Genomic DNA, 25,635 nt, shown 5'->3' on the forward strand with positions numbered 1-25,635 from the left:
ACATTAGTAAACAGGATCAATTGGGTTAGCTAATGTATATTATGTTTCTCAGATCTGTTTACTGCTTGATTGCTGTTCTCTTTACTGGTTGATTAATGCAAAGTGTTTTTTACCTTTGTTGAAAAAAAGATATTTAAACTATTTGTATATAGGACATCGTTAGATGTTCAGACCAGAAATTTAATTTCTACCATTCTAGTTCAAGCCACTCTTACCAGGTGTTACGATAGAATCATAACTGGTTTCTACTTTCTATACCTGCCCACTCCCTTTCTCCACTTCAGTTTGTTTTTCACATATCAAATGATCTTTTTAAAAAGTGAAATAAATCATTTCAGCTTTGTTCTCCATTTCTTTTTTGCTACCCGACGACCTGTATTTATTTATTGCCCACATATCTGTGTAGGCAACCTTTTGGAGTCTACAGGGTGGACAAAAGTAGGTTTACAGTTGTTTGTATGGAAAATACAGTATTTAGTAAATAATACAAGAATAAACTCGGTGTCACATACTCATAACCATGAACCTGCGCTTGCCACCCTGCATGCTGCATGAGGTGAGGGACTGACTGCTGCCCAGCCTCCCGAGTGCTCAGAACAGTGCAGCGGCACCCAGTTCATATTTTTTGATGAATGGATAACTTTAAAAAGATAAATGAAATTATACAACAAGAAATAGATTTATTATAATAGCTAAAAGAGTGAGGGATTAAAATATCATTTGGTAAAACTCATATTGAATGAATTTTATGGGGGTTTTTTGTTTGTATTTTTACAGGGACAGAGAGTCAGAGAGAGAGAGAGACAGACAGGAAGGGAGAGAGTCGAGAAGCATCAATCATCAGTTTTTTGTTGCGACACCTTAGTTCATTGATTGCTTTCTCGTATGTGCCTTGACCGCAGGCCTTCAACAGACCTAGTAACCCTTGCCTGAGCCAGTGACCTTGGGTCCAAGCTGGTGAGCTTTTGCTCAAGCCAGATGAGCCCGCGCACAAGCTGGCGACCTTGGGGTCTCGAACCTGGGTCCTTCCGCATCCCAGTCCAACGCTCTATCCATGGCGCCACCGCCTGGTCAAGCATTTTTTTTCCTGCTTTTCTCTCTCTAAAATGAATAAATAAAATCTAAAAAAATAAAAATAAAACATTTTGATGGTCATATAAACCTCTCTCTAATTCAGAGAATTGTAACTTACTCTAAACAACACTCTTTTTCATGCCGCTATTCCCTTCTATCCATGTTATCAGGTGTATACTAAAAATCTTACAAGTTTAAATAAAATCAATTCCATTAAGCATTTAGACAATACAGTCTCTGGCAAGTAGTAGTGATATAGATTGTTTCCTTCCTTTTTTATATTTCTTGTGTAAATTTATACAATATTGATTGACCTGAGCACTCGTGTTAATTTTTTTGAAATTCTAGTATGTTGTTATTACAGCAATTTATTTTAGTATAAATTTAGCTGACTTGGAAATAGAATTGGCATTAAGTAGAGCTATCCTGGTGGGTAATTTCTGTTTAAAGAAGAGACTTTAGTGAACAGCAGTGGAATGTTAACCAAGCTATAAGCAGAATCAATTGTTTTTTGTAGATCCAGGTCCAGAGAGCACCGCCGACACCGGTCTCGTTCCATGTCGCGGGAACGGAAGAGGAGAACACGATCCAAATCTCGGGAGAAGCGCCACCGCCACAGGTCCCGCTCCAGCAGCCGCAGCCGCAGCCGCAGCCACCAGAGAAGCGGGCACAGTTCTAGAGACAGGAGCAGAGAGCGATCCAGGAGGAGGTACTGAGGTGTCCATAAGAGGACACGGAACTGCCTTTGTGGTTTAGAATCGGAATACTATTGGTTTGAAACTTGCATCTGGTAATATGTACACATTTGTGTGTGGGTGTCTAACAGTTTCTTCCCTGATTGTATGGATAGTTGAGAAAGAATATACCATGAGCCAGAGTCAGAAATTGGAACAAATATGTGCCCAGGTTATTGCTTTTCTCTTTGTAGTGTGTCTTGGGAGGAAAAAGTACTTTTTGGGTAAATACTTTTAGGTACCAGTAGTCTTAGCGTTTTTTCCATATATGTTGATGAATGGGGCTCTCGGAAATTCCTTTCATTGCAAGGTTAGCTTTGTTTGACATTGTTTTCCATATTTGTTTGAGCTGGTGGACTTTTTCAGAGTGGACACATTCTAGTCTCTTCTTGTTTAATCTGCACAGTAGGTATGCATTGTTATGTTAGCTTGACAGGGCAGATTCAGAATCTTAAGGAACTTAGATTTCCTTGGCATGAAAATTCAAAAGGTTCAGGGGGCAGACCCAAAGACCTGAATCTTTAACTGGGACAAAGGTTAAACTGTGGCAGAGCCTTAGCACTCACACTCCCATACCTCTCAGGTCACGTGATGGCCCTCAAGCCAGTTCATGTCAATGGAACATAAACCACATTTAAAATTACGTTTTTCTTGACAACTGTTCTTAAGCATATGTATGAGTTTTTGAGTGCCTAGTATTTACTAGTCTTAAATTTTCTATGGATTACTCCACATAAAGCCCATGTAGAATCCACAGAAAGCTGTTTAAATGTTCTGTGGGGGTTTTTTTTTTACTCCTCCCCCTCTCCAACCAACCATTCCCTAAAACCACTCACAAGCTGTTAGTTAATAGGCTGTCAATCAGTATTTATTATATTCTTGCCTTGTTCCAAGTAGGTCTTTCCCCCACCCCAGCTTTATTGAGGTATAATTGACAAATAAAATTCTAAGATATTTAAAGTGTACATTGTGGTGATTTGATATTTGTATAAATTGCGGAAGGATTCCCACTGTTAGTTAATTAACATGTCCATCTCCTCACATTTCTCTTTCTCTCTCTCTCTCTTTTTTTTTTTTTTTTTTGGTGAGAACATTTTAAGTTTTTCTCTCAGCACACCAAGCAGTTCTTAAGGTGACTTTAATAACCAGGAAGAATTGTATACTTTCTACTGTAGGTCTAGTAAAAAATAACAAATATAATGTAGTTGAGCCACTTTATTCAAGTGTGTTTAAGTGCATTAGAAAACAGGACTAACATTTTTGACAATAATCAAATTGATATGAAACCTGTTATGATATGAACCATACTGTTCCAAAGTTCTAAACTGTGTATATAGAACAGGAATTTTTTTTTTTTTTTTTTTGTATTTTTTCTGAAGTTGGAAACGGGGAGGCAGTCAGACAGACTCCCGCATGCGCCCGACTAGGATCCACCTGGCACGCCCACCAGGGGGCGATGCTCTGCTGCAACCAGAGCCATTCTAGGGCCTGAGGCAGAGTCCACAGAGCCATCCTCAGCGCCCGGGCCAACATTGCTCCAATGGAGCCTTGGCTGCGGGAGGGGAAGAGAGAGACAGAGAGGAAGGAGAGGGGGAGGGGTGGAGAAGCAGATGGGCGCTTCTCCCAACCAGGGAATCGAACCCGGGACTCCTGCACGCCAGGCCAACGCTCTACCACTGAGCCAACCAGCCAGGGCCTAGAACAGGAATTTAAATGCAGGAAATACCAACATAATAAATAATGGCTTCGGGTAGTAGAAAAAACTCGAATAAAATGGGTATGATTTGAATAGGGAAAAAGAAGTGGGAAAAGATACTATAGATAGAGCGACTATCAGGCAAGTGGAGAGAATAAGTAGAGAATTTATAAGGGACAACTCCTTGCCATGTGATTTGTAGGCCACTTACCTCAGATTCGTAGAACTGTGGTCACAATGCACTGCCCAGAAAAATTACTAAAAAATACTCTCCATGAGTCTTAATGTTAATTTTGGGAATCATTCTGATGGAAGGTTTAGACAATTTCTCTTGAGAGCCTGCCCACCTTTCATTGTTTCTAGTGTGTAACCTCTTAAATGTCTCTGCTGGTGGTGAGGATGGAATGGATGCTCATCTGAGATTGTGTTGTTGTAGTTTCCAATGCCTCCTGCATTTATGAAGTTGTGCAGGAAGGAATTTCCCCACCATACCCATGATACCTCTACTAAATTTTCAGCATGTTCCTAAAAGAGGATTATTTTTGTAAAACTAAAGTTTGCTTTTCTCTAGAGCACTTTTAAGCTTGCTATTCAGATTATTCTCTCTCAAAGCAACGTTTTTTGTTTTTACCAAAAATTACCAGGCAGTTGCTATTAAAACCTATGTATTTGAGTTTAATTTTCAAGGTAAATGTCTCAGTTAAGAGTCTTTTATGATTTGCTGTTCTTCTGCCCCAGCTGAAATATTGGTCTCTGATACAAGCAGATTCTGTTTGTGACCTTTTCCTCTCAATAGCTACTCTTGGTAAATAAGGGCCATTTGCGTTTTCTTGCTTTCTTGTCTGTTCAAACATACAGTGCAGACTTCAGAGTCAGACTGCTTGGGTTCAGTAGCTTTGGCCAAGTAGCCAATCATCCCACCCTTCTTTCCCCATCTACTAAGTAGAGATAGCAAGAGTACTTGATCTGTTAGGACTGTTGGTAGAGTGAAATAATGAATGGAAACTTCTTGTGTATAGACATTGTAATCTCTTAAAAAGCATTAGTTGATGTTCATCTCATAGTTGACTTACTGTTATTATTACTGAACTCTTAGTCATTATCCATACTCCCCTTTTTAAAAGACTATGGATAGGATTAGGTAACCACATGTGCACTGTGCAAATTTTTTTTAACACATCTTTTTTAAATGAAGCTTATTAAAACCTTAATTAAATAGAATGCTGGAAGTTGATGTTACTTTATCTTTTTACCTTTTTGGTTTAATCTTCCTTAACTTTATTTCTAAAACAATATAGTAGTATTTTTTCCTGCCTTCGAGGTTGAAAGTATTACTTAATCAGACTTCAGATCCAAATTCTAAACATGGGTTAAGTGAGATGATTATGTAAAAGTATTTAACGTCATCTGTAAAGAATGAAATAAATGTAATATGTGTTACTGATTCATTCTACATGTTGAAAGTATAGAAGATTCCGTATTAATTCTGATCCCATAATGTCCTTTGGTATTTCTTTTGACTGAATCTCTGATACGACCTTGTTTTGTTATTTACCTTATTGAAGTTGGGTGTGGGGACAGAGAGGCGGTATTAAGAAACAGTTATGGTTAATCAAGATTTATTATAGTGTGATCTTCCTCTGTCTTCCATTCTGATATTTTTCTGTTCGTTGAATGAGCTAACTCAGGAGAAGTAAACCAGATTTTTAAAATAATAAATGGTTACCATGTCATTAATTGAGTAGTTCTCTTATCTAAGTTGCCTGCAACCCACATCTGGCCCTTTAGCCTCTCTTTGTATATAGCCAGCGAGCTGTGGATGGTTTTTACATTGTTAAAGGTTTGATAAAAAGAAAAGGAAGAAGAATATAATATACCACAGAGACTGTATGTGACCTCAACACCTAAAATACTTGCATCTCTGACCAGACAGCAAAAAAAGTTTGCAGACCCCCAGTTTAAGACATTAATTTTCATCCAATTTGAGATCTGCATTCTATTATATATTTTTTAATTGGATAACACCTTTTGCTTTTTTAAGGTATTGCCTATAATTCTTATATTAAATACATGTGGTATGAATTGGAGAAGCTTTTTGACTATCTCTGAGACAATGAGAATATCCTGTAAACCATTATTTTAACATACGGTTTTTGACCCTCAGCTGTCTGTTTTCACCCACGTTCTTGTTGTAGACTCTTGATCAAATATGGTAGTGCTCTGTTCTGTCAGGAAACTGACTCTTCTTTCTTGGATGTGTTCTGATTACCTTCAGCTCTCAGTACCTTAATATTTATCCGATTCTTTTATATGGATTTTGGGTTTCCCAACACATTTTGCTCCTCAAATTAATATTTTTCAGATCCTCAAAAGAAAGATTCAGAGACCAAGACTTAGCATCACGTGACAGAGACAGGAATTCAAGAGACAGATCACCTCGTGACAGAGATCGAAAAGATAAGAAGCGGTCCTATGAGAGCGCTAATGGCAGATCAGAAGACAGGAGGAGCTCTGAAGAGCGCGAAGCAGGGGAGATATAATTAGCTGTGTACATATCCTCAATCCTTAAAATCTTCCTATGGAGTTACATACTATTGTTTAGTTTACAGCTGTTCGGGTGGCACAGGGAGCAGTTCCAGACACCTATCCAACTAGGCTAGATGTGCAGTATCTAACTTGGTCTGAACTGAACTGATTTTCCTTGATGAAAGCCTGAGACTACATCCGTAGCTTCTGGCAACCCCATAATACACTTTATGAAAAGACAGTTTTATAGAAGACGCAGATATCTATTCTTTCTAGTAGGAGTGATAGTGAATGAATTGTGTTACTTGCCTTGGGAGATTTTGAACATTTGTAAAACACTGTCTTCCTTTTCAGTCCAAACAGTGCAGCTTTGGGAATTTTTCTTTTTAATTCTTCTTCCTCTGACTTTTGTATCCCCTAGTGCCTCCCACCCTCTAATTATAAGAGAAAGTGGGGGCAGGGAAGCAATATAACTTCTGTTCTAAGGTTCTCTTCCCATTAATTACTAGTGGTTACAGCTCAGAGCATTTCTGCAGGAGTGTGTGCTGGAGCAGTTTAAATACCGGGAGGTTTGTTTAACGGTGCCTATTTAGCGTTGGAAGTTTAACAGCTGTTGCATTACATACTTTGCTTTTTTATCGACAATTTGAAATCAAACAAGTCTTGATTTTTCTGTTGTATTGAATTGCTATGTTCAGGGTGTTTTGAAAAGGGGGTGGGGGCAGGGACTTTTTCATAAGCACTTGTTTTATTTTGTGTGTGTGGAATATAAAGGCTACACCTTTATTGTAAAAAAAAACAAAAACAAGATGAAAGAAACAATCACCACCACCATCATTAAACTATAACTTGTCTAGTAAATTGTCACTAGAATATATGCTTGGGCATTTCTTCCATTCTGTTGTATCATTAATAGTGCCTTACTGTGCAAGGCACCAAAGGAAATCAATCTGCACTTGCGAAGATTCAAGATGAACTCTTGCTCCACGTGGGTCCCTCGCTGACTGTATCTGGCTGCTTCAGGGCTGGCTGTAACCACCGCTGTCGAGGAGGACTGGACCCACAGAAGAAACTGGGGTTTTCATTTGTTTTGTTTTGTATTTCTTCTCATTCAGTAACTGAAATAAAAACATGGTATAACCAATGTAATGAGACTGATGGCTTCTGCATTGAAAAGCTGTGTATACTCACTAGGATTTCAACAGGTAATCATGTGATTCTAGAAAATCTGAGCAACAAAAATGCATTTTGTAATGAAATTAGTGTCTGTGAGTAGAGTTAACAAGATCACCTTTTAAGAACTATCTTTACTATGTCCTCCTAAGTGCGGCAGTTTGAGGGTACAGAGAAGTACGACCTCACATTGATTTAGGGTTGTGGGCCTGAGACCCATCTGCATCCTTGGTGCTGTGGGACTGTGGTGTTTCCTTTTCTGAGGGGTCTGCACTGCTTTTTAAATCCTTACTTGCACTGTGGATTTAGTGCCTTGGGATGTGAAGTAAGATGACCAAGATTGAGTTGTAGGTTCAGGGAAGACTGGGACTCGCTTGTTAATTGAAAAATAAGGGGTTTTGTTTGTTTGTTTGTTTATTTATTTCAGAGACAGAGAGAGAGTCAGAGAGAGGGACAGACAGGAACGGAGAGATGAGAAGCATCAATCATTAGTTTTAGAGATGAGAAGCATCAATCATTAGTTTTTCGTGACACCTTAGATGTTCATTGATTGCTTTCTCATATGTGCCTTGACCGTGGGCCCTCAGCAGACCGAGCAGCCCCTTGCTTGATCCAGCGACCTTGGGTCCAAGCTGGTGAGCTTCTGCTCAAACCAGATGAGCACGCGCTTAAGCTGGGACCTCGGGGGTCTCGAACCTGGGTCCTTCCGCATCCCAGTCAGGCACTCTATCCACTGCGCCACCGCCTGGTCAGGCTGAAAAATGAGTTTTAGCATTATGTTTGAGTACTGGAATTTCATGTTTATCCTCTGCCTAACAATACAGATACCTGTATTCTCAGCTGTACTACAGCTGGGATTCATAGGCAGTACGCTGCCCGGCCGCCAGCAGTCAGTAAACCTGTGAAGGGCACATGGTCCTAGGCGGGCCACTGGGTGGATCGCTTCAGCCGCATGCTGCTTGGAGTAAATGATCCCGATTTAAAAGCCCTAGAACAGTTCTCTCGCTTGGACACTTATAGTATTTAGGCTTGGGGTAAGCAGTCTGTAGAGTTTTAATCATTCTTGAACTGAGGCAGCCACTCAGAAAAAATTTAAAGTCTCAGTATTTCAGTTTCTCATGCACAATTATCTGGCGACTAATAAAAAGTATAAGGTTAGTCACATCTTTGCATAAGCATTTGCTCCTCTGGGATGTCATGCGTGGTGTCCTTCGTGGTGTCCTTGAATAAGGCCTTCCTGTCGCTGTCCTCCGCCACCTCCCCAGGGCTGTTGTACAGAGCTCTGTCAACACATCCGCTGAGTGAAGCAAAACCTCCCCTAAGGAAAAGCACAAACAAAAAAAACACCCCTAAGGAGACTTGTTTTTTCAAGAAAGACTTTCTTACCTCTCTGATAATTATCTTAATACTAATGTTTAACTATTTTAAAAGTTGGGTTTATTCGGGTGACAGTGGTTTCAGGTGCACAATTCTACAACACAAATATTCCATAATCTTTAAAATGTGTACATATCCAAGGTTGGTGTTAAGCTGGTATGTGCTGGTATAGCTATTCCAATTATTAAACCGTTGAAACATGCTTCCTCTATCAACAATTGCCTGCTGCTCTGAGCTTGAACATCTTCCCCAAGACTGTCCTCACACATCGAGGGGACTCGCCAGAAACCTTCAGGACCTTGCTCCACTCCACCACCACGTGCTGTATACTGATGTAAATATTTTGAGAAACATGCTTGTCTATTTTTCCTATCAGAAAAGGCTGTATGATTTTATTATACCCTGACTTGATACTTAGATTTTCCCAGGGTATAAATAAGGCAATACAAAGTTGTCCTTTTTCCTTCCATTGTGTTTTCTAATTAGAAAAAGGAATCTGAGCTTCAGGAGAGTTAGGAAAGGCTGGGGAGGCCAAAAGGACAGGATACTGACGGCACAGGCCGACTGGGGGCCCAGGCATGAGTCTACCGGCAGAATGGTGTTGGGGCCACATGTGAGCAGGGCCTTGTGGGGTGTTGGGGCCCCCAGATGTTTTGTGTGTGTGTCTTTTCCAGTTACTGGCTAAACATACAAAGCAAAGACCTACAGACACATGCAACAATGTCTCTAAAACCTTACACTCTGCTAAAAAAGACAAAGTAGAATGTACTGTTATGAAATCTTAGAACAAACTAAGTGTAAGCTAGAGACAGAATGCAGACTTGCTTGGAGCTGAAGTTCGGCAGAAGTGAGAATTGACTGCAAAGGGACATGAAGAAACTTTCTAGAGTGTTGGCACTATTCCCTCTCTTGATTGGCAACAGTACACCAGTGCTTACTTTTGTCAACCGGTACTCCTGGGATAGATGTTTCCTTTGATACAAATTATACCTCAAAGTTGATTTAAAAAATATATATTTTTATTTTTTCCTGGTAGCAAGATGGACTCTTTGAGACAGGCTACTCAAAATGTGGGTTCAGGATTCTCTTCGTCAGAATCACCAAGAAAGCTGGTAGAAACCTGTCAGAAGCCCTGAACCAATGAGTCAGGAACTCAGTACTTGGGGGACGATGAATTCCATGTGCTTAATTAACACAGAATTGTTCACCAGGCTTGATGTCCAGAGCTGCCCCTCGGAAGCTGCTGTCAGCTGCTGGGGCCGCCTGTGTCAGAGCGTGATCCCCAAAGCTCAGGGAGCAAGCCAGTGCGTGCATCTCAACCAACAGCGGCTGGCGGTGCCTGGTGGGAAGAGAGACTTGCAAAATTACCCAGAGGACTTCCATGCAAGACCAACCTGCTGTGTAACTTTACCAGCTTCTGTTTCGTAGAAAGGTAAAAACATGCTCCAAGGCGAGGCCAGAACTCGGGAGAAGGCACCTCTGTGGCGGAAATACAGGCTGGAGAAAATGGCAGACACAGGAAGTGTTCCTGTAGCCCGTACTACTCAGGCGGGGTCACTCGTCAGAATCTTGTGGATCTTTTAAGAGAAATCTAATTTTTTCTTTTTATCAAAGTAGTACATGAATGTGGGTTTTTGTGGGTTCTTTTAAATGTGGTTATAGTTTTAAGTTAGTATTGCTAAAGGATGTATGTTTTTTGTTTTTTAAACAGTCCTACATGATGAAGTTAAGGATAAAGCTTTTGAATTGGAGCTCAGCTGGGTTGGTAAAGGAAGACATGAAATTGTCCCAATAGCTATAAGGGAAGAGGCAGAGAACAATGCTAAGGGATTTGAAGGAAGATGAATCAGATGATGAATATATGTAGCATCTACTTAAGCATTTATTTTACTTTTTTTAAAAAATTATTTTTTACAGAGAGAGGGATAGATAGGGACAGATAGGAACGGAGAGAGATGAGAAGCATCAATCATCAGTTTTTCGTTGGGACTCCGTAGTTCATTGATTGCTTTCTCATATGTGCCTTGACAAGGGGACTTCAGCAGACAGAGTAATCCCTTGCTCGAGCCAGCAACCTTGGATCCAAGCTGGTGAGTTGTTGTTTTGTTTTGTTTTTGCTCAAGCCAGATGAGCCGGCGCTCAAGCTGGCGACCTTGGGGTCTTGAACCTAGGTCCTTCTGCATCCCAGTCCGACGCTCTATCCACTGTGCCACCACCTGGTCAGGCTATTTTACATTTCTAATGTCCCCTTGCATTATTGCATACCATTGACCAGTTTTCATTTTAGGGAAAAAGAAATGAGTTCTCTAGTAACTTTATTCCTGTCTTTGGAGATAAATTTTTACTTTTTAATCTTAAATGCAATAAATAGCTTGATGAGTTTTTACATGGGTTTACCCAGCCCCACCCAGCTCAAGATGTTGACCATTCCCGGCACCCTAGAATGTGCCCCCTTCCCAGTTTATTAGCTACTCTTTTGACCTCTGTCGCCATGGATTTGTTTTAAAGCAACCATTTATGTTTTTGCTGTTCGCATACTTGTTTCTGTATTTCTGAACAGTAAGCTTACACTTTGATTTCTTGGTTTGCCAACTCTGGACAATAGCTAGTAATTTCTTAAAGTTCATTCTCTTAGTCCCCTTCTTCAAGTGAAGCTCAGTAACTTTCAGAGTTGGGCCCTCAGCACCACACTCTGGGCACCTCCCACAGCTGATTCTACGTGGCACCTGTGCCCCGGGATCCCCACCCCGTGGGACTTTGCCCTGAAGCTGGGAGGAGCCCAAGGGCTTGGTGTTAAACCAGCCCCACGCACCAGACACAGGACATGTGCTGACGAGGGCTCTGAAACGAGTTAAAACAACCTGGTATCAAGTTCTGGGGTCAATATGTAGTTCAAATAAGAAAGCCACGAGAAAGACCAGAGTGCTTCCAAGACCTTTATTGTCAAGTGTGCCCTTTGAGATTCTCCACCACCCTCTCCCAGACGCCTGCACTTTCTCTCCGAGCTGCTGGTTTAAATGGACTAATATAGATTTCTCTGAGGGGAGTTGGATGCATGGTCTGACTTTGGAAAGTTGGTGTGTGTATGACAGTTGTGTCGAACGCTCAGCACCAAGATTAAACGCAGGTACAGCCTCCTGTCATTGGAGAGGTCTGTACAGGCAGGGAGAGCAAACAAGCCTCTCTAGCCCACATGGTGCCACTCCCTCTAGCATGAAGACCCTTCATGGAGCTGTCTAGCACACAGACATCTTCCAGCTGGTGTCCCCACAGCTGCAGGAAGAGCTGCCTTGAACCTCCCCACATTTCTTCAATTTCCTTTCTCACTTGGACCCCATGCTTTAGGGGAAGGGGCGCTTGCTCCCTGGCTCCTGCTGCCCAGGTGGTTCTCTTCCCCTGCATCGTCCCAGCTTTGGCCAGCAGTGTGCAACCTCTCTCTCCCTCCCCCAGGGGTTACCATTTCTCATTTGCTGTGACACTGGTCTTCAGCTGTTGGCTGTGTGCCCAGCTGCCCAGAAAGGGCACTTACAGCTGACAAACCCTCTAGCCACAAAACAGTGCAAGAATTGCATGGGCTGGTGAGAATCCCTGTCAGGCTCACCTGTGATCACAATGCTTTCATCTAGGACTGGGAGGGTGTGCATTGTGCAAAAGCAGGTAAAGGGAGAGAATAGGAAATGACCATTTTCATGAGAGAGAGACCAAGGCTCAGGAATGCTTAAACAAATTTTAAAAAGCAGGCTCAGGTCACTGAACAAATCCTCTTCAGCAGTTGGAGAGGAAAATGGGCACTTGGTCCCCAGGCCACAGACTTCCCTCTGAAGGTGATCTTCCTGCAACAGAGGGCTACCCCCCCCACCCCCCCATTCACAGAGCAGGGGGCGAGGGAGCCTGGTCCAGGGAAGAGGCTGCCCCAGCACCCCACCTAGCTTCACCTGCAGTGTGGGGAGATTGCGTGCCCCCAGTGGGCTCAGACCAGTAGAACCCAAGTCATTTGTTCTCTCTGGCACAGACCCAGGGTCTTGAAGAGGCGCAGTCCAAAGCCACGAGTCTGCCTCCCTCCAGGCCCCCACACTTGAGATCTGGTTGGTCCTCATCTTCCTCCGGGAGTCTGGGGGAGGAAGAGAAGGAGGGGTGCTCAGGGTGACAGGGTTGCCTGGCGTTGTGGACGCTCCTGCCTGCCTACCTCCTGGCCTGGATGCTGTTTGAATTGCCACACGGCCTGGGGTCTGGAATGAGGCCTGGGGTAGAAGTCCTGAGGATGCCCCTGGTCATCAGCTGTGCGACAGTGATGAACTACCCAAGCGCTGAGTGGCATGTACCTTATCTGTAGAACAGGATGACAATCCTGCTTGGGTGGATGTGCTGGGCTCCCAAACAAGGGATGGGTTGATGGAGACGGAATAGAACCAGACCCTGAGCATGGGTGTGGGGTCAGCCTCCCAGGCTGGGGTGGAGAGGGAGTGTCTGCAGAGGAGGGGGAGGCCGCCAGCCCCGCTTCAGTGCCTGATGTGATGTTATTCTGTCTCACAGGGGAGCCCAGGCTAGTGCACTGGGGACAGAAAGGAACCCTCACCCAGGCCCACATTCACTTACAACTGGGGTGGCACGGGGGTCCCGTCGATCCAGTGCCAGCCCTGGGGGCCTTGCCGGGCCCCCACCCAGGAGAACTTGGTGACAGGGTATCTGCTCAGGAAGTCCTGGGGGGAAAAGCAGCCGGTCACTCTTTCCTGGACCCTGGCTCACCTCACCTGGGGCTTCTGCATGTTCCCCGCTGGCCAGCCAGAGAAGCTCGGCCCAACCCAGCCCACCCACACACCAGCAGTGAGAAGTCGGCATCCGGAGCTAGCTGGCTGCAGGCCCTGCGTATGGGATGGTGACCAGAAGTGGGGGCAATCCTGCCTCAGCCCTCAGGCGAGAGGATGTGAGTGCCAGTTCCCCACCCAGGAACCTACGATGGGTACTCATACCTTCCATGGGAAAAGCCTGTGGTATGTGAAGGGTCACAGTAAATGAAAAGGCTGAATCACACTTGTGGCATGATTATAATAATGGAAACATTGTCCCTACGTGGCCACAGCCACAAAGAGCAGCAAGAATGGAAACAAGGATGTCAGAGACCTTTTAGAGATTGTTGTTTAATGACTGATCCTGGATGTCATATTTTTAAACAATGAAGTAAAGCAAAATATAGCATTTACCATTTTTCAACTTGTTTCTATATTGCAGTTCCATTGTATTTAAAAGGTGTGTCAGCATTGTATTTCCTGGTGCAATAGTGCCAGGCCACACCTGCCCCATCTTGCTGGAATTATGTCCAGCTTGGGGCTGTGTCCATAACGAGGGCAGTAACACCCTTCCTGTCACTCAGATGGGTGATCCCACTTTGGGGAACACACCCAAGAGCATGAAGGGGAGAAAATGAATTTACCCAAAGATAACACCATGCCGCTTAGAAACAAAAAGTAGAAGCCAGCCAAATGCCCAGCAGTCGGAAAATAACTAGGCAATATCAACATGACGGCAAATGACAGCATGGCTGAAAATGACAAGTACGGAGAAAACTTGGCTATGCAAGAAAATGTCAATGCAAAATCCTGCCAAGTGAAGAAGGACCACACCAGCAAGTGCACCTCACTCACAATGCCGAGAAGCATCTATTCACGATAGCGAAGCAGGATGATACAAATGAATTTAATGTTATGGTCAGTTCTTCCCCAGAAGTTGAAAAAGACTAGACTAGACCTCTGTATTTAACCTTGGGAATTAGCAAGTAATTCCTGGAGCGATGACCGTCCCTTGGTGCCACTCCCATTTGTCCTTCAGGTCTCAGCTTGAGGGTCCTTTCTGATAGGGACATTGTGAACTTGGTGAGGACTGGGGGCCAGTCTTGTGCACCAGGGACCATGAGAGCCCAGTGCACAGTTAGCCAGCTCAGCAGAATTGCCTCCCTGGGGTCCTGCCAGTACCCACCAGGGGCCCCAGGTAACACCCAGGCTGGCATGCCAGCCATCAGCCCACATCCATCGGTTCCCCAAGGGAGCACCAGCCAATCACCATGAGTACACACTTGTCTCCCCCACAGACCTGCCAGCACAGGCTGGTCCCTGAGCTTCCTGCTAATTGCGTGGCCACCAGGCTGGACAGGAGAAGCCCTGGTCCGGCCACCCAGCTTCAGCTCCACTTCTTAGAGCAAAGAGTGCATCAAAGACCATGGAGACCTGAAGTCTAGTCCCCCTGCTCGTCGGTTTATGTCTCCAAGCATTGGTGAGTTTTTCTGTAACATGGAGTTGGGAGGAGCACTTGGTGATTCCTTCCAGGGCTAGCTAGCAACCTGTCTGTAACCTGTAACAATATGCATCCCCCTCCGCTGCCCGCCCTCCTGCCCTCCTCACCTGGGTGTGGCTCAGCAGGGGGAGGGTAGCTTGGTGGGCTGAGCAGGAAGCGTTGCTGGCCTCCCAGGCCTGAGTTTTGGCAGAAAGGAAATAGCAGTGCTCCCCAAACCACAGCCAGCCCTGGGGGCATGGCCGGCACCCAGTCCCTGCAAGCAGAGAAGTGGAGACCACGGGTGAGCTGCGGAGCGAACTGGAATGAGTTGAATGCATGGATGTTAAAAAAAAAAAATCAAGCTTGACCAGGCAGTGGCGCAGTGAATAGAGTATTGGACTGGGACGTGGAGGACCCAGGTTTGAGACCCCAAGGTCGCCAGCATGAGCACGGGTTTATCTGGTTTGAGCAAAGCTCATCAGCTTGGACCCAAGGTCACTGGCTTGAGCAAGGGGTTACTCAGTCTGCTGTAGCCCCCTCGGTCAAGGCACATATGAGAAAGCAATCAATGAACAATTAAAGTGCCACAATGAAAAATATGCTTTTCATCTCTCTCCGTTCCTGTCTGTCTGTCCCTATCTGTCCCTCTCTCTGACTCTATCTCTGTCTCTGTAAATAAATAAATAAATAAAAATAGGGCAGCCGCCTCAATGGAGGGCAGATCTGGAGGCATGGAACTGGCACACCTTTGAATAGTAAGCAGGGTGGGCAGGGCCCCCGGAAGGTTGGATGGTTTGTGCAGGGCACCAAGCCCCCCAGGTTGGGGCTGACATCTGACTGCTTGTCAGAGTGCAGCCATGAGGAGGCACCATACCTGTTCTAGAGGCCAGGGCCACAATGGCGACTGTGGACACTGCCAGGAGCATGGCCATGATGACCAGGGCCCAGCGCAGGGACTTCATGTACATGGGCAGCCCTGGGGAGGAGACAACAAGAAGACAGGTTAGAACCACTGCCTTACACACCAGCATCACGTGAGCACCCACCCCCTCCATCCAGACACCAGAATAAACCATATGATTTCGGTTAGAATGTCCTATTTGTGAGAAAAATGCTAGATGTTTTACTTCTTAAATAACTAGAAGACCTAAGTTTCTATTCAAGAAAGAGAACAACTACTTGGCTAACCAGCATTTACTCTTTGCCTAATGTGCCTTACACACGGTACAAATATGCCAAGAATAGGGCCAGGCTCCTTTATGCAAGGAGCTAACAGACTGGGAAAAGGGACCAGGAGATAAACTACAAACGAGAGGAACGGGGCTAGATTAGGAGTGCAACAAGCCTGGGTTCAAGTTCTGACCTGCGCGTTTTTGGTGTTTTCAGGTTTAACACTGTAATAGCACCTGCCTCCCTCACCTCTCCAGGTCACTGGAGCGGCCCAGGAAGCATCATGCAGAGAGCACTTTGCAGGCTGTAGAGCACTAGACAGGGGTGAGTTGTCAGCAGCTCAAGGACCCAGGGGACCAGGGCCTAGGATAAGGCTGCAGAAGGGAAGGGAACTCCCAAGACTAGGGCATCCAGGCAGGAGGGATGGCTCAAGCAAAGACTCAGAAAACATATTCAAGATGCCACATTCTGCCCTGTTGATGGTGTAACTAGGGAGACCAGAAAACTTGGAGAATAAAGCCCAGTACATGCTTAACCATAGGCATCAACAATTCCTCCTCTCCCACATACCTTGCTGCAACAGGTCCCAGGACCCACCTGAGGGTCAGGGGTGCTACAAAATCAGTGTGAGGGTCCTAAGAACTCAATCATCGTATTTGTCAAAGCCTGAAACAGCAGATAATTCTCTAGCAAATAGTTTATTTTGAGATGAATTCCATTTAAGAAACCATCTGTATATTAATATATGTGCATATATAAATACACATGTGTGCATATTACACACACATATACACATTTCTGATCTTCCATCATTCAACTTGAAAAGCATAGGCACTTTTGAAATACCCTTTTCTTTTTTCATTTCCCTTACATTGATATCTGAAAAGTTGACATTCCATCTGTGACCTTTTTAGAAAACACACACACACACACACACACACACACACACACACAAAATCTGCTTCTTAAAGGGATTTGACCCAAATTTCTATCAACCGGTAAGTGCTATATCGACACAATGGAATAGTATTCAGCCATGAAAAAGAATTAAATACTGACATAGGCTACATTGTGGATGACCTTGAAAACACTGTGCTAAGTGAAAGAAACCACACACAACAGGACATATCTTAAGAGTCTATTTTAATGAACTATCCAGAACAGGCAAACCCATAGAGACACAAAGTAGACTTGTGGCTAGCAAGGGCTGGTGCTTGTTGGATTGGGGGGGGGGGGTGACAGCTAAAAGGTACAGTATTTCTTTCTGGAGTAATGAAAATATTCTAAAACTTACTGGTGATGGTCACACAACTCTGTAAATATATTAAAGACCCCTGAAGCCCTGGCTGGGTAGCTCAGTTGGTTAGAGCATCATCCCAATACACCAAGACTGGGTTCGATCCCTGGGCAGGACACAGACAATAATCAACCAATGAATGCATAAATAGGTGCAATGACAAATCTCTCTCTCCCCCCACCCTTCCTCTCTCTCTCTTAAAAAAAAGAAAAAGACCACTGAAGCGTGTATGCTTTAAATGGGCAAATTGTGTGGTATGTAAATTAAGCTCAATGAAGGTGTTTTCCTTTAAAAAAAAAACACCCAACTATTTGAAAATGCTTGGAATAAAAGATACATAAATTAAGTCTTAAAAGAACAAAAGCTGAGCTTAAAAACCCAGAGAAGAAAAGGAAAACAAATCTACCAGTCACCTCAGTAAATATAACTATTGTGACAGAACAGTAAATTTAGTTCAGACCTTTCAGAAAACAAAGCAGTAATGAAATAGACTGAGTTACAAAAGTTACACACTTCCCGCGCTCAGGACAGCAATGCTGACCTGGGAAATGCCCCCGCCCCTTCAACCATCTGTCTCCCAAACGTCCAGGCAAAGAAAAGGCCCCACCGCCCCTTTTAGAAAACAATTCTTAAGCACACAAGTAACAAATGCACTTTTCTTGTGTTTTTTGTTTGTTTGTTTTTAAGATACTGCAGATGAAGCTACGCCCCTCCCCCCCCCCCCAACTCTACTTTTTCAAGTCTCAGCTCCTGGAAGCTTTCCCATGCCCCCAAGTTCACAACCACTCCCTCCTGCTTCCCCGTCCAGAACTGCTTAATTTACATCGTTTCTAGGCTCTTTTTTTCCCCTCCCAACCGCTCTTCCCCAACACACCCAGAGAAAAACCCACACACATCCGAGCACAGTCTACCCCGTCGTCCCCACGGAGAGGCTGCAGAATGGATGAGTGTGCGGGCCGAAGCGTGGTGGAAGGAAAGTGCGCCTGAGCCGGCGCGAGGTCCGCGCAGCGCAGAGCCACCGCCTTGCCCGGGCGGCCACCTCCGTCACGTGACCCCGAAAGGCTTTTTCCCTTGCCTGGAATTCCTTCCGCCCCGATCTCTCAAAGATGCTGCGCACACTAAAGTGGAATTGTAAAAGTTGTTGGGAGAACATAAAGGGGAAGAACAGAGGTTTTTATCCTTTGATCGCAAACCGTCTGAATTATAGTTACGTAGACCAGAATGTTATTGGTTCCAAGCCAGAGAGAGAACAGGTGGGGTCGGACATTGGTAGGGTTGTCTGGGTCTCCTAGTCCTGTCAGGATAGTGGCCCAGCGCTGATGTTGGGGGGACTTAAGGCTACGTGGACCCCAACCCAGCGGCGCGGACTCCGGTAGCGCGCTTACCTATGAGCTTGATCGCCGGATGGAGCTTCCTGTCTCCGGCCACCTCGGCGCGGCGCAGCAGCGCGGCATCGTCCTTCTCCAGCTCGTTGCAGCGGCAGCGGCACGCAGGGACTCCCGGGGTCTCCCCGCCCCCGTCGGCGGGGCTGGTCCGGCCCTCGGCGTCCAGGCAGTGCTTCGCTCGCGCCGCAGCCAGCTGCGAGCCCCAGCCCCATGTGCTGCCCAAGGACGCGGTTCGCGGCAGGAGTGGGTACGTGGGGGAGGCGTGGCGGGAGAAGGCTGGGGACTCGGGCACCGGCACCGTAACGAAGCGCGTGGAGGGCGCGGGGGAGGGCGCGCGCGAGGATCCGCGGCTGCCGCCGGACGCGCCCACGGGCTTCACGCGCACGTCCACCTGTAGTTCCATAGGCGCCCAGGTGCTGGGCGCCGGCTCCCCCGGCGCCGCCCAGGGCACCAGCTCTGCCCCCGTCACCTCGCCGTTCCGGGGCTGCTCGGCCGCAGCGGGGCCCGGCGACGGCGGCTCCAGACTGGCGGATGCCTGGCGGCGGAAGGCGCCGTAGCCCAGGCTGGGTGCCATCACCCGCAGACGCGCCGGGCGAGGCGAAGGCAGCTTCTTTCCGCCGGACAGGCCCTGGCCCGCGTCGGTCGCCTCCTGCACCGCCGCAACCGAGCTACTCTTGGGACTCTCGGGTCGTCGCTCCTCCGCGGGGGCCTGTGGCCGCTCCAGCCCCAGGACCTGGCTTTCCAAGGGCTCCATTGGCAACTCGACCCTGGTTTGGTCTCCTCCGGATGCCCTCTCCATCCCGGTCGCGGAGCCACCGAGAGATGCACAGTGGACGCCTTTGGGATCCGGAGTAGTCCGGCTGGGTTGCAGAAGTTGTGCAACCACACCTCTTCCCCGTGACGTTCCATTCTCTAACCAAGTTCCTAGCTGGGATTGGGTGAGACTGGGGTTCTGTTGGCCACGCCCCTCATGCCTCCAGTCAGGCACAGGAGAACTAGAGGGGCCAAGGACCTGGGTGAGTGGTTCTCCGGGAAAACAGGTGGCAGCAGACGCTTAAAGGAGAATCCAGAGCCCCGTCTGACGCTTCCCTCTTTGTTCTGGGTCTTACCCACTCTCCCTCCCACCCCAACCCTCTCCTTGATTGGAGAGTTACAGCTTGGGTGGAGAGAGGTAGGACAAGTCTTGTAGAGATCTGGGACCTCAGAAAACTCCATAGGCCCAAAAGAAATGGGGTGGCCTGCGGAAAAGCAGTGGAGTCAGTTGTTCCAACAGTGTAGTGGGGGAAGGCGCACCACACCTGAGAGGACTCCCTCCCCCCTTCCCACAGAAGTTCCAGCCAGGGACTTCTACTATGGAGGCCCGACTCCCACTAACCTAAGTCATTAAAGACTCAGGAATGAATAAGTGTGAAATTGTCTATTTTCACCAGGAGTCTGGTCCTGGGCCTGGTGTGCTGGAGTTCAGGTTTTCCAACCCTGGCCAGTGAGCTGAATACGATTTTAAAAAGTGGAGATTCCTGGCTGGGCTCCACTCAGACCTACTGAATCTCATAAGGAGATGAAGCCAAAGGTATTTTTATAACGTGCCCCAGTATACGATGGTTGGCAGATAAAACACAGGCCAATCAGTTAAATCTGAATTTTGCATAAACGAGATAGCATTTTGTTTTGTTCAGTATAGCATGTCCTAAGTGTTGTGTGGGATATACTTATATTTTAAAATTTATCTAAAATTTCATCTGTTTCCTCTATTTTTATTTGCTAAATCTGATCACTTGACCCTAGGAACCTCTGCTGGAGTGGAGTGGAGGAACATGGAGCACAGCCCTCAGAGAGAACCAACGCTGCCGACACCTTGATCTTGAACTTCCAGCCTCCAGAACTGTGAGAAAATAAATGTCTGTATTTTAAGCCATATGGCTGGTAGTATTTTGTTATGGGAGCCCTAGCAAACCAGTACAAGTCACCTGTCCAGATGACTGCTTGCCCTGGGACCACTCTCCAGACTTGGGTGGTCTCTGTACCCCCAACCGTCGCCATTGCTGACTCAGCTGAGCCGTTCAGATTCTCCCTCGTGAGAATTTGGCATTTGACCTGAGATACCCACAAGTGGGAGCTGTCCCAGCTCTCAATAGGACAGCTCCCTAGAGAAGAGCCCTCAAATTATCCTCAGATGGCCTTGTCCTGTGTGCCCTGACCAAGAATCCAACTTGGGACGTCCATAGACCAGGCTGATGCTCTATCCACTGAGCCACTGGCCGGAGCCTATTTTCACTTTTATGTGCATATAAATACTTAAACATTTGTTTGTTTGTTTGTTGGTATTTTTCTGAAGCTGGAAACGGGGAGAGACAGTCAGACAGACTCCCGCATGCGCCCGACCGGGATCCACATGGCACGCCCACCAGGGGGCGACGCTCTGCCCATCAGGGGGTGTCACTCTGTTGTGACCAGAGCCACTTTAGAGCCTGGGGCAGAGGCCAAGGAGCCATCCCCAGCGCCCGGGCCATCTTTGCTCCAATGGAGCCTCAGCTGCGGGAGGGGAAGAGAGAGACAGAGAGGAAGGAGAGGGGGAAGGGTGGAGAAGCAGATGGGCGCTTCTCCTGTGTGCCCTGGCCGGGAATCGAACCCGGGACTTCAGCACGCCAGGCCGACGCTCTACCGCTGAGCCAACCGGCCAGGGCCAATACTTAAACATTTTTAAACCTACAGAACCTAACTCGTTTGTAACCCGGGGACTGGCTGTGTAGAACTGTCTTTGCCATTGTCAGGGCCTGTGCGAAGGGACACCACAACTCCCTCTAAGGCCAGCTCCAGCTCCCCAGCTGGTTTCAGGAAGTGGTTCAGTAGGAACCGGAGTTCACTGGTTCCGGCAGGCTGATGGTATCTGGCCTGTCTGAACAGACCTAAGAGCTTGAACTAGACCATGGCTGGTTGCCCCAAAGAGGAAACAAACATGCCTACTCCTGGCTCTTGGCTGATGTCACCCTTTCTGGCATCTTGGGCCTCCTAGGGCCCCTGAACACACAGATGAGGGCCAGAGGGGGTTTTTGCATGGCCAGCTCCCTGGCATGGTCCATCCTCAACTCACATTCCAACTGCTCAGAGGCTCGGGGGCACTCAAGCCAGGGTGGCACTCTCCTCCCACAAGCTCCCTGTCCCTCACCTGTGGACTGTCTCCATAGCACTCAGCACTGTTTTTGGCCAAACCTGTTCATATGTTTCTCTTGTTTAATTTTTTGTCGCTGGCCCCCTAGAAGTCATTACTCTATCCCCAGAACGGTATCTGTCATGCCTATCCGTGGTTCTTGGGTGATGTCACCCCCAGTGGCTTAGTGAATATTTATGGAATAAATACTACAGAACAGGGCACTATGTGGGCTGCTTAACATTACTCATCTTTATTATTTTTCTCCCTCAGCTTTTATTTGATAGATTTTTAAGCATTAAGAAAAAGCAAAAGAATAAATAGAAAACACTTGAATACCCTTCACCTAGATTAAACAGTTAGCATGTCACTATATTTGTTTTGTCTTTGTCTCTGTGCAAACATACTTCTGTGGTTCTCTCCATGAAACATTTGAGTGCACTGCAGACCTTGTGAAACTTCACACTTGAATACTCAGCACATGTCTCCTGTGAATACGTGTAGTCTACCGAAGTACAGTGTCATTCTCATGCCAAGAAATAAACCATCACTCCACACTAGGTGATATATAGAGGTCATATTTAAATTTCCTCAACATTTTCATTTTCATTTTTTTTTTTTTTTTTGTACAGAGGCAGAGAGAGAGTCAGAGAGAGGGATAGATAGGGACAGATAGACAGGAACGAAGAGAGATGAGAAGCATCAATCATCAGTTTTTCATTGCAACACCTTAGTTGTTCATTGATTGCTTTCTCATATGTGCCTTGACTGTGGGCCTTCAGCAGACCAACTAACCCCTTGCTCAATCCAGCGACCTTGGGTCCAAGCTGGTGAGCTTTTTTTGCTCAAACCAGATGAGCCCGCGCTCAAGCTGGTGACCTTGGGGTCTCAAACCTGAGTCCTCTACATCCCAGTCCAACGCTCTATCCACTGCGCCACCACCTGGTCAGGCAATTTCCCTGATATTTTCAAACCAGGATCCAATCAAGTCTCATACATTGCTTTTGGCTGTTAGAGGTATTTTTTCTTTCCAGTAACTCTGTAGAAGGTACTAAAATGCGTACTTTACAGGTGAGAGAGGACGGAGTCAGGGAGGTGGAGAAACTTGCCAGGTCACGTGACTCCCAAGGGAGAAAGTCAAGATGCTGTCATGTGTCTCTGCTGCCCAAACATGCCTTTTCTCCCCCTCTCTAGCATCTCACTCCCCTGCATGTTGGTTCCCTGGAGGTTTCATTCCCAGGCTTTGGCTAGTCTGTCTTATGCAAGCCATGGGCTTGGGCCAAGGTGGAGGTGACAACCCTGTCATCTAGCCAACCAGGCTTCACTTTTGACTCCTTTTTAAAAAAATTTTTTTTTAATGTTAATTTTATTGATTTTAGAAAGAGAGGAAAGGAGAGAGACAGAAATGACAGGAACATTGATCTGCTCCTGTATGTGCCCTGACTGAGGATCGAACTCACAATCTCTGTGCTTCAGCATGATGCTCTAGCGCTAGCCAATGGAGCTATCCGGCCAGGGCTCACTTTTTTGTTGTTTTTGTTTTTGTTTTTTTTTTCATTTTTCCGAAGCTGGAAACGGGGAGGCAGTCAGACTCCCGCATGCGCCCAACCGGGATCCACCCGGCATGCCCACCAGGGGGCGATGCTCCACCCCTCTGGGGCGTTGCTCTGCTGCATCCGAGCCACTCCAGCGCCTGAGGCAGTGGCCACAGAGCCATCCCCAGTGCCCGGGCCATCTTTGCTCCAATGGAGCCTCGGCTGCGGGAGGAGAAGAGAGAGACAGAGAGGAAGGAGAGGGGGAAGGGTAGAGAAGCAGATGGGCGTTTCTCCTGTGTGCCCTGGCCGGGAATCGAACCCGGGACTCCTGCACACCAGGCCAACGCTCTACCACTGAGCCAACCGGCCAGGGCACTTTTTTTTTTTCCTGAAGTGAGAAGCAGGGAGGCAGAAAGACTCTGGCATCCACCCGACCAGGGTTCACCCGCCATGCCCATCAAGGGGCGATGCTCTGCCCATCTGGGGCATTGCTCTGTTGCAACCAGAGCCATTCTAGCACCTGAGGCGGAGGCCACAGAGCCATCCTCAGTACCCCGGGCCAACCCTGCTCCAGTGGATCCTTGGCTGCGGAAGGGGAAGAGAGAGACAGAGAGGAAGGAGAGGGGAATGGTGGAGAAGCAGATGGGACTTCCACACGCCAAACCGATGCTCTACCACTGAGCCAACCAGCCAGGGCCAGGGCTCACTTTTGACTCCTTCCAGCCACACCCCCACTCTGTGCTCCCTACCTTACCTCTGCTACTTTGTAGACGTTAACCATGGATTGGGAGTGACCGGGCATTCTGCCTCTGCCTCACTTATTTCGTACAGGATCTGTTTGCAGCAAGGAGAGACAAACAACTTCCTTAGACAAACTGGCTCTCAGTCAGGGGTGAGGCTACAACAGGCATTGAGAAAGCATTCCACCTGGAGAGGTGCAAGCTCTCCCGAGGAGATTTGAGGAAGCACCCTAATAGGGCAGAAAAACACCTCCCTGAGTCATCAGCGGCTTGCTCTCTTCATGTCAAAACACAGACCCTCCCTTGCTGGGAGCCCCACCCCTAGAATTCAGTCCTGTATAGGTTGCAGTGAACCAGGGATGTGCGTGTTATCAGACGTGTACCACCAGACAACCTGGCTGACTCAGTAACACACGGGCTGTCCCTAACTTCTTGTGAGTGATTATTTTATGAGTCGGGGCTTTTAAAAATGAAACACTCAACTCTCCCCTAGGGCTAAGAACACTTCAGTTTTCAGGACAAAGGGTCCAACTATTCTCTAAAGAGGAAGAAGCAGAAAATATGTCTCTCTTTTTTTTGGTAATGTGTTTACAGGAAATAAAGATGGCTAAATTTTCTTTTTTTAAACTTGTTTCTGTATTTGTTCTTTTTTAATTTTTCAATTACAGTTGACATTCAATATTATTTTATATTAGTTCCAGGTGTACACCGTAGTAGTCAAACAGTTATATAATTTACAAAGTGATCACCCCAGTACATCTATTACCCACTACACATAATTATTAGAATATTACTGACTATATTCCCTGGGCTGTACTTGATATCCCCAAGACTATTGTGTAACTCCCAATTTGTACTTCTTAACCCTTCACCTTTTTCACTCATCCCCGCAACCCTCCTCAACCTCTGGAAACCCTCAGTTTTTCTCTGTATCTATGAGTCTGATACTGTTTTGTTTGTTTATTTTCTTTAGATTCCAAGACATATAATATAGTATTTGTCTTTCTCTGTGTGACATATTTTACTTTGTATAATACCCTCAAGGTGCAGCCATGTTATTGCAAATGGTAAAATTTTATTCCTTTTTTTTTTTTTTTTTTGTAGCAGAGACTGAGAGAGGGACAGATAGGGACAGACAGACAGGAAAGGAGAGAGATGAGAAACATCAATTCTTCATTGTGGTTCGTTAGTTGTTCATTGATTGATTTCTCATATGTGCCTTGATGGGGGGGGGGGCTACGGCAGACCAAGTGACCCCTTGCTTGAGCCAGCGACCTTGGGCTCAAGCTGGTGAGCCTTGATCAAACCAGATGAGCCTGTGCTCAAGCTGGCAACCTTAGGGTCTTGAACCTGGATCCTCCACATCTCTGTCCGACACTCTATCTACTGCGCCCCCACCTGGTCAGGCAATTTCATTCCTTTTTTTTTTTTTTCAATTTCATTCCTTTATATGGCCAAATAATATTCCATTGTATGTATGCATGCATACACACACACACACACACACACACAC

The 25,635-nt window shown here is 46.3% G+C and overlaps 2 protein-coding genes across 6 annotated transcripts in view; one reads left to right on the top strand and one right to left on the bottom strand.

Annotated features, from left to right (window-relative positions):
* LUC7L2 (LUC7 like 2, pre-mRNA splicing factor) overlaps positions 1-6,849 on the top strand; it is a 53,695-nt gene extending 46,846 nt beyond the window's left edge. For all 5 annotated transcript variants that reach the window (XM_066262424.1, XM_066262427.1, XM_066262428.1 and 2 more), the window contains 2 exons: positions 1,592-1,783; positions 5,867-6,849. In XM_066262424.1, coding sequence (XP_066118521.1) covers positions 1,592-1,783; positions 5,867-6,044 — 370 coding nt within the window. In that variant the 3' untranslated portion in view covers positions 6,045-6,849. The remainder of the gene's footprint in view (positions 1-1,591; positions 1,784-5,866) is intronic.
* A 4,686-nt stretch (positions 6,850-11,535) lies between these two features.
* On the bottom strand, positions 11,536-19,549 carry KLRG2 (killer cell lectin like receptor G2). Its single transcript, XM_066255276.1, has 5 exons — positions 18,700-19,549; positions 15,722-15,823; positions 14,976-15,121; positions 13,177-13,280; positions 11,536-12,691 (listed from the first exon to the last, which is right to left on the bottom strand). The coding sequence occupies exons 1-5, from the start codon at positions 19,496-19,498 to the stop codon at positions 12,571-12,573; spliced, it is 1,272 nt and encodes a 423-aa protein (XP_066111373.1). The 5' UTR covers positions 19,499-19,549; the 3' UTR covers positions 11,536-12,570.
* Positions 19,550-25,635: the final 6,086 nt, after the last annotated feature.

This window comes from Saccopteryx bilineata, chromosome 2 (assembly GCF_036850765.1).
Source record: "Saccopteryx bilineata isolate mSacBil1 chromosome 2, mSacBil1_pri_phased_curated, whole genome shotgun sequence".
NCBI lineage: Eukaryota > Metazoa > Chordata > Mammalia > Chiroptera > Emballonuridae > Saccopteryx > Saccopteryx bilineata.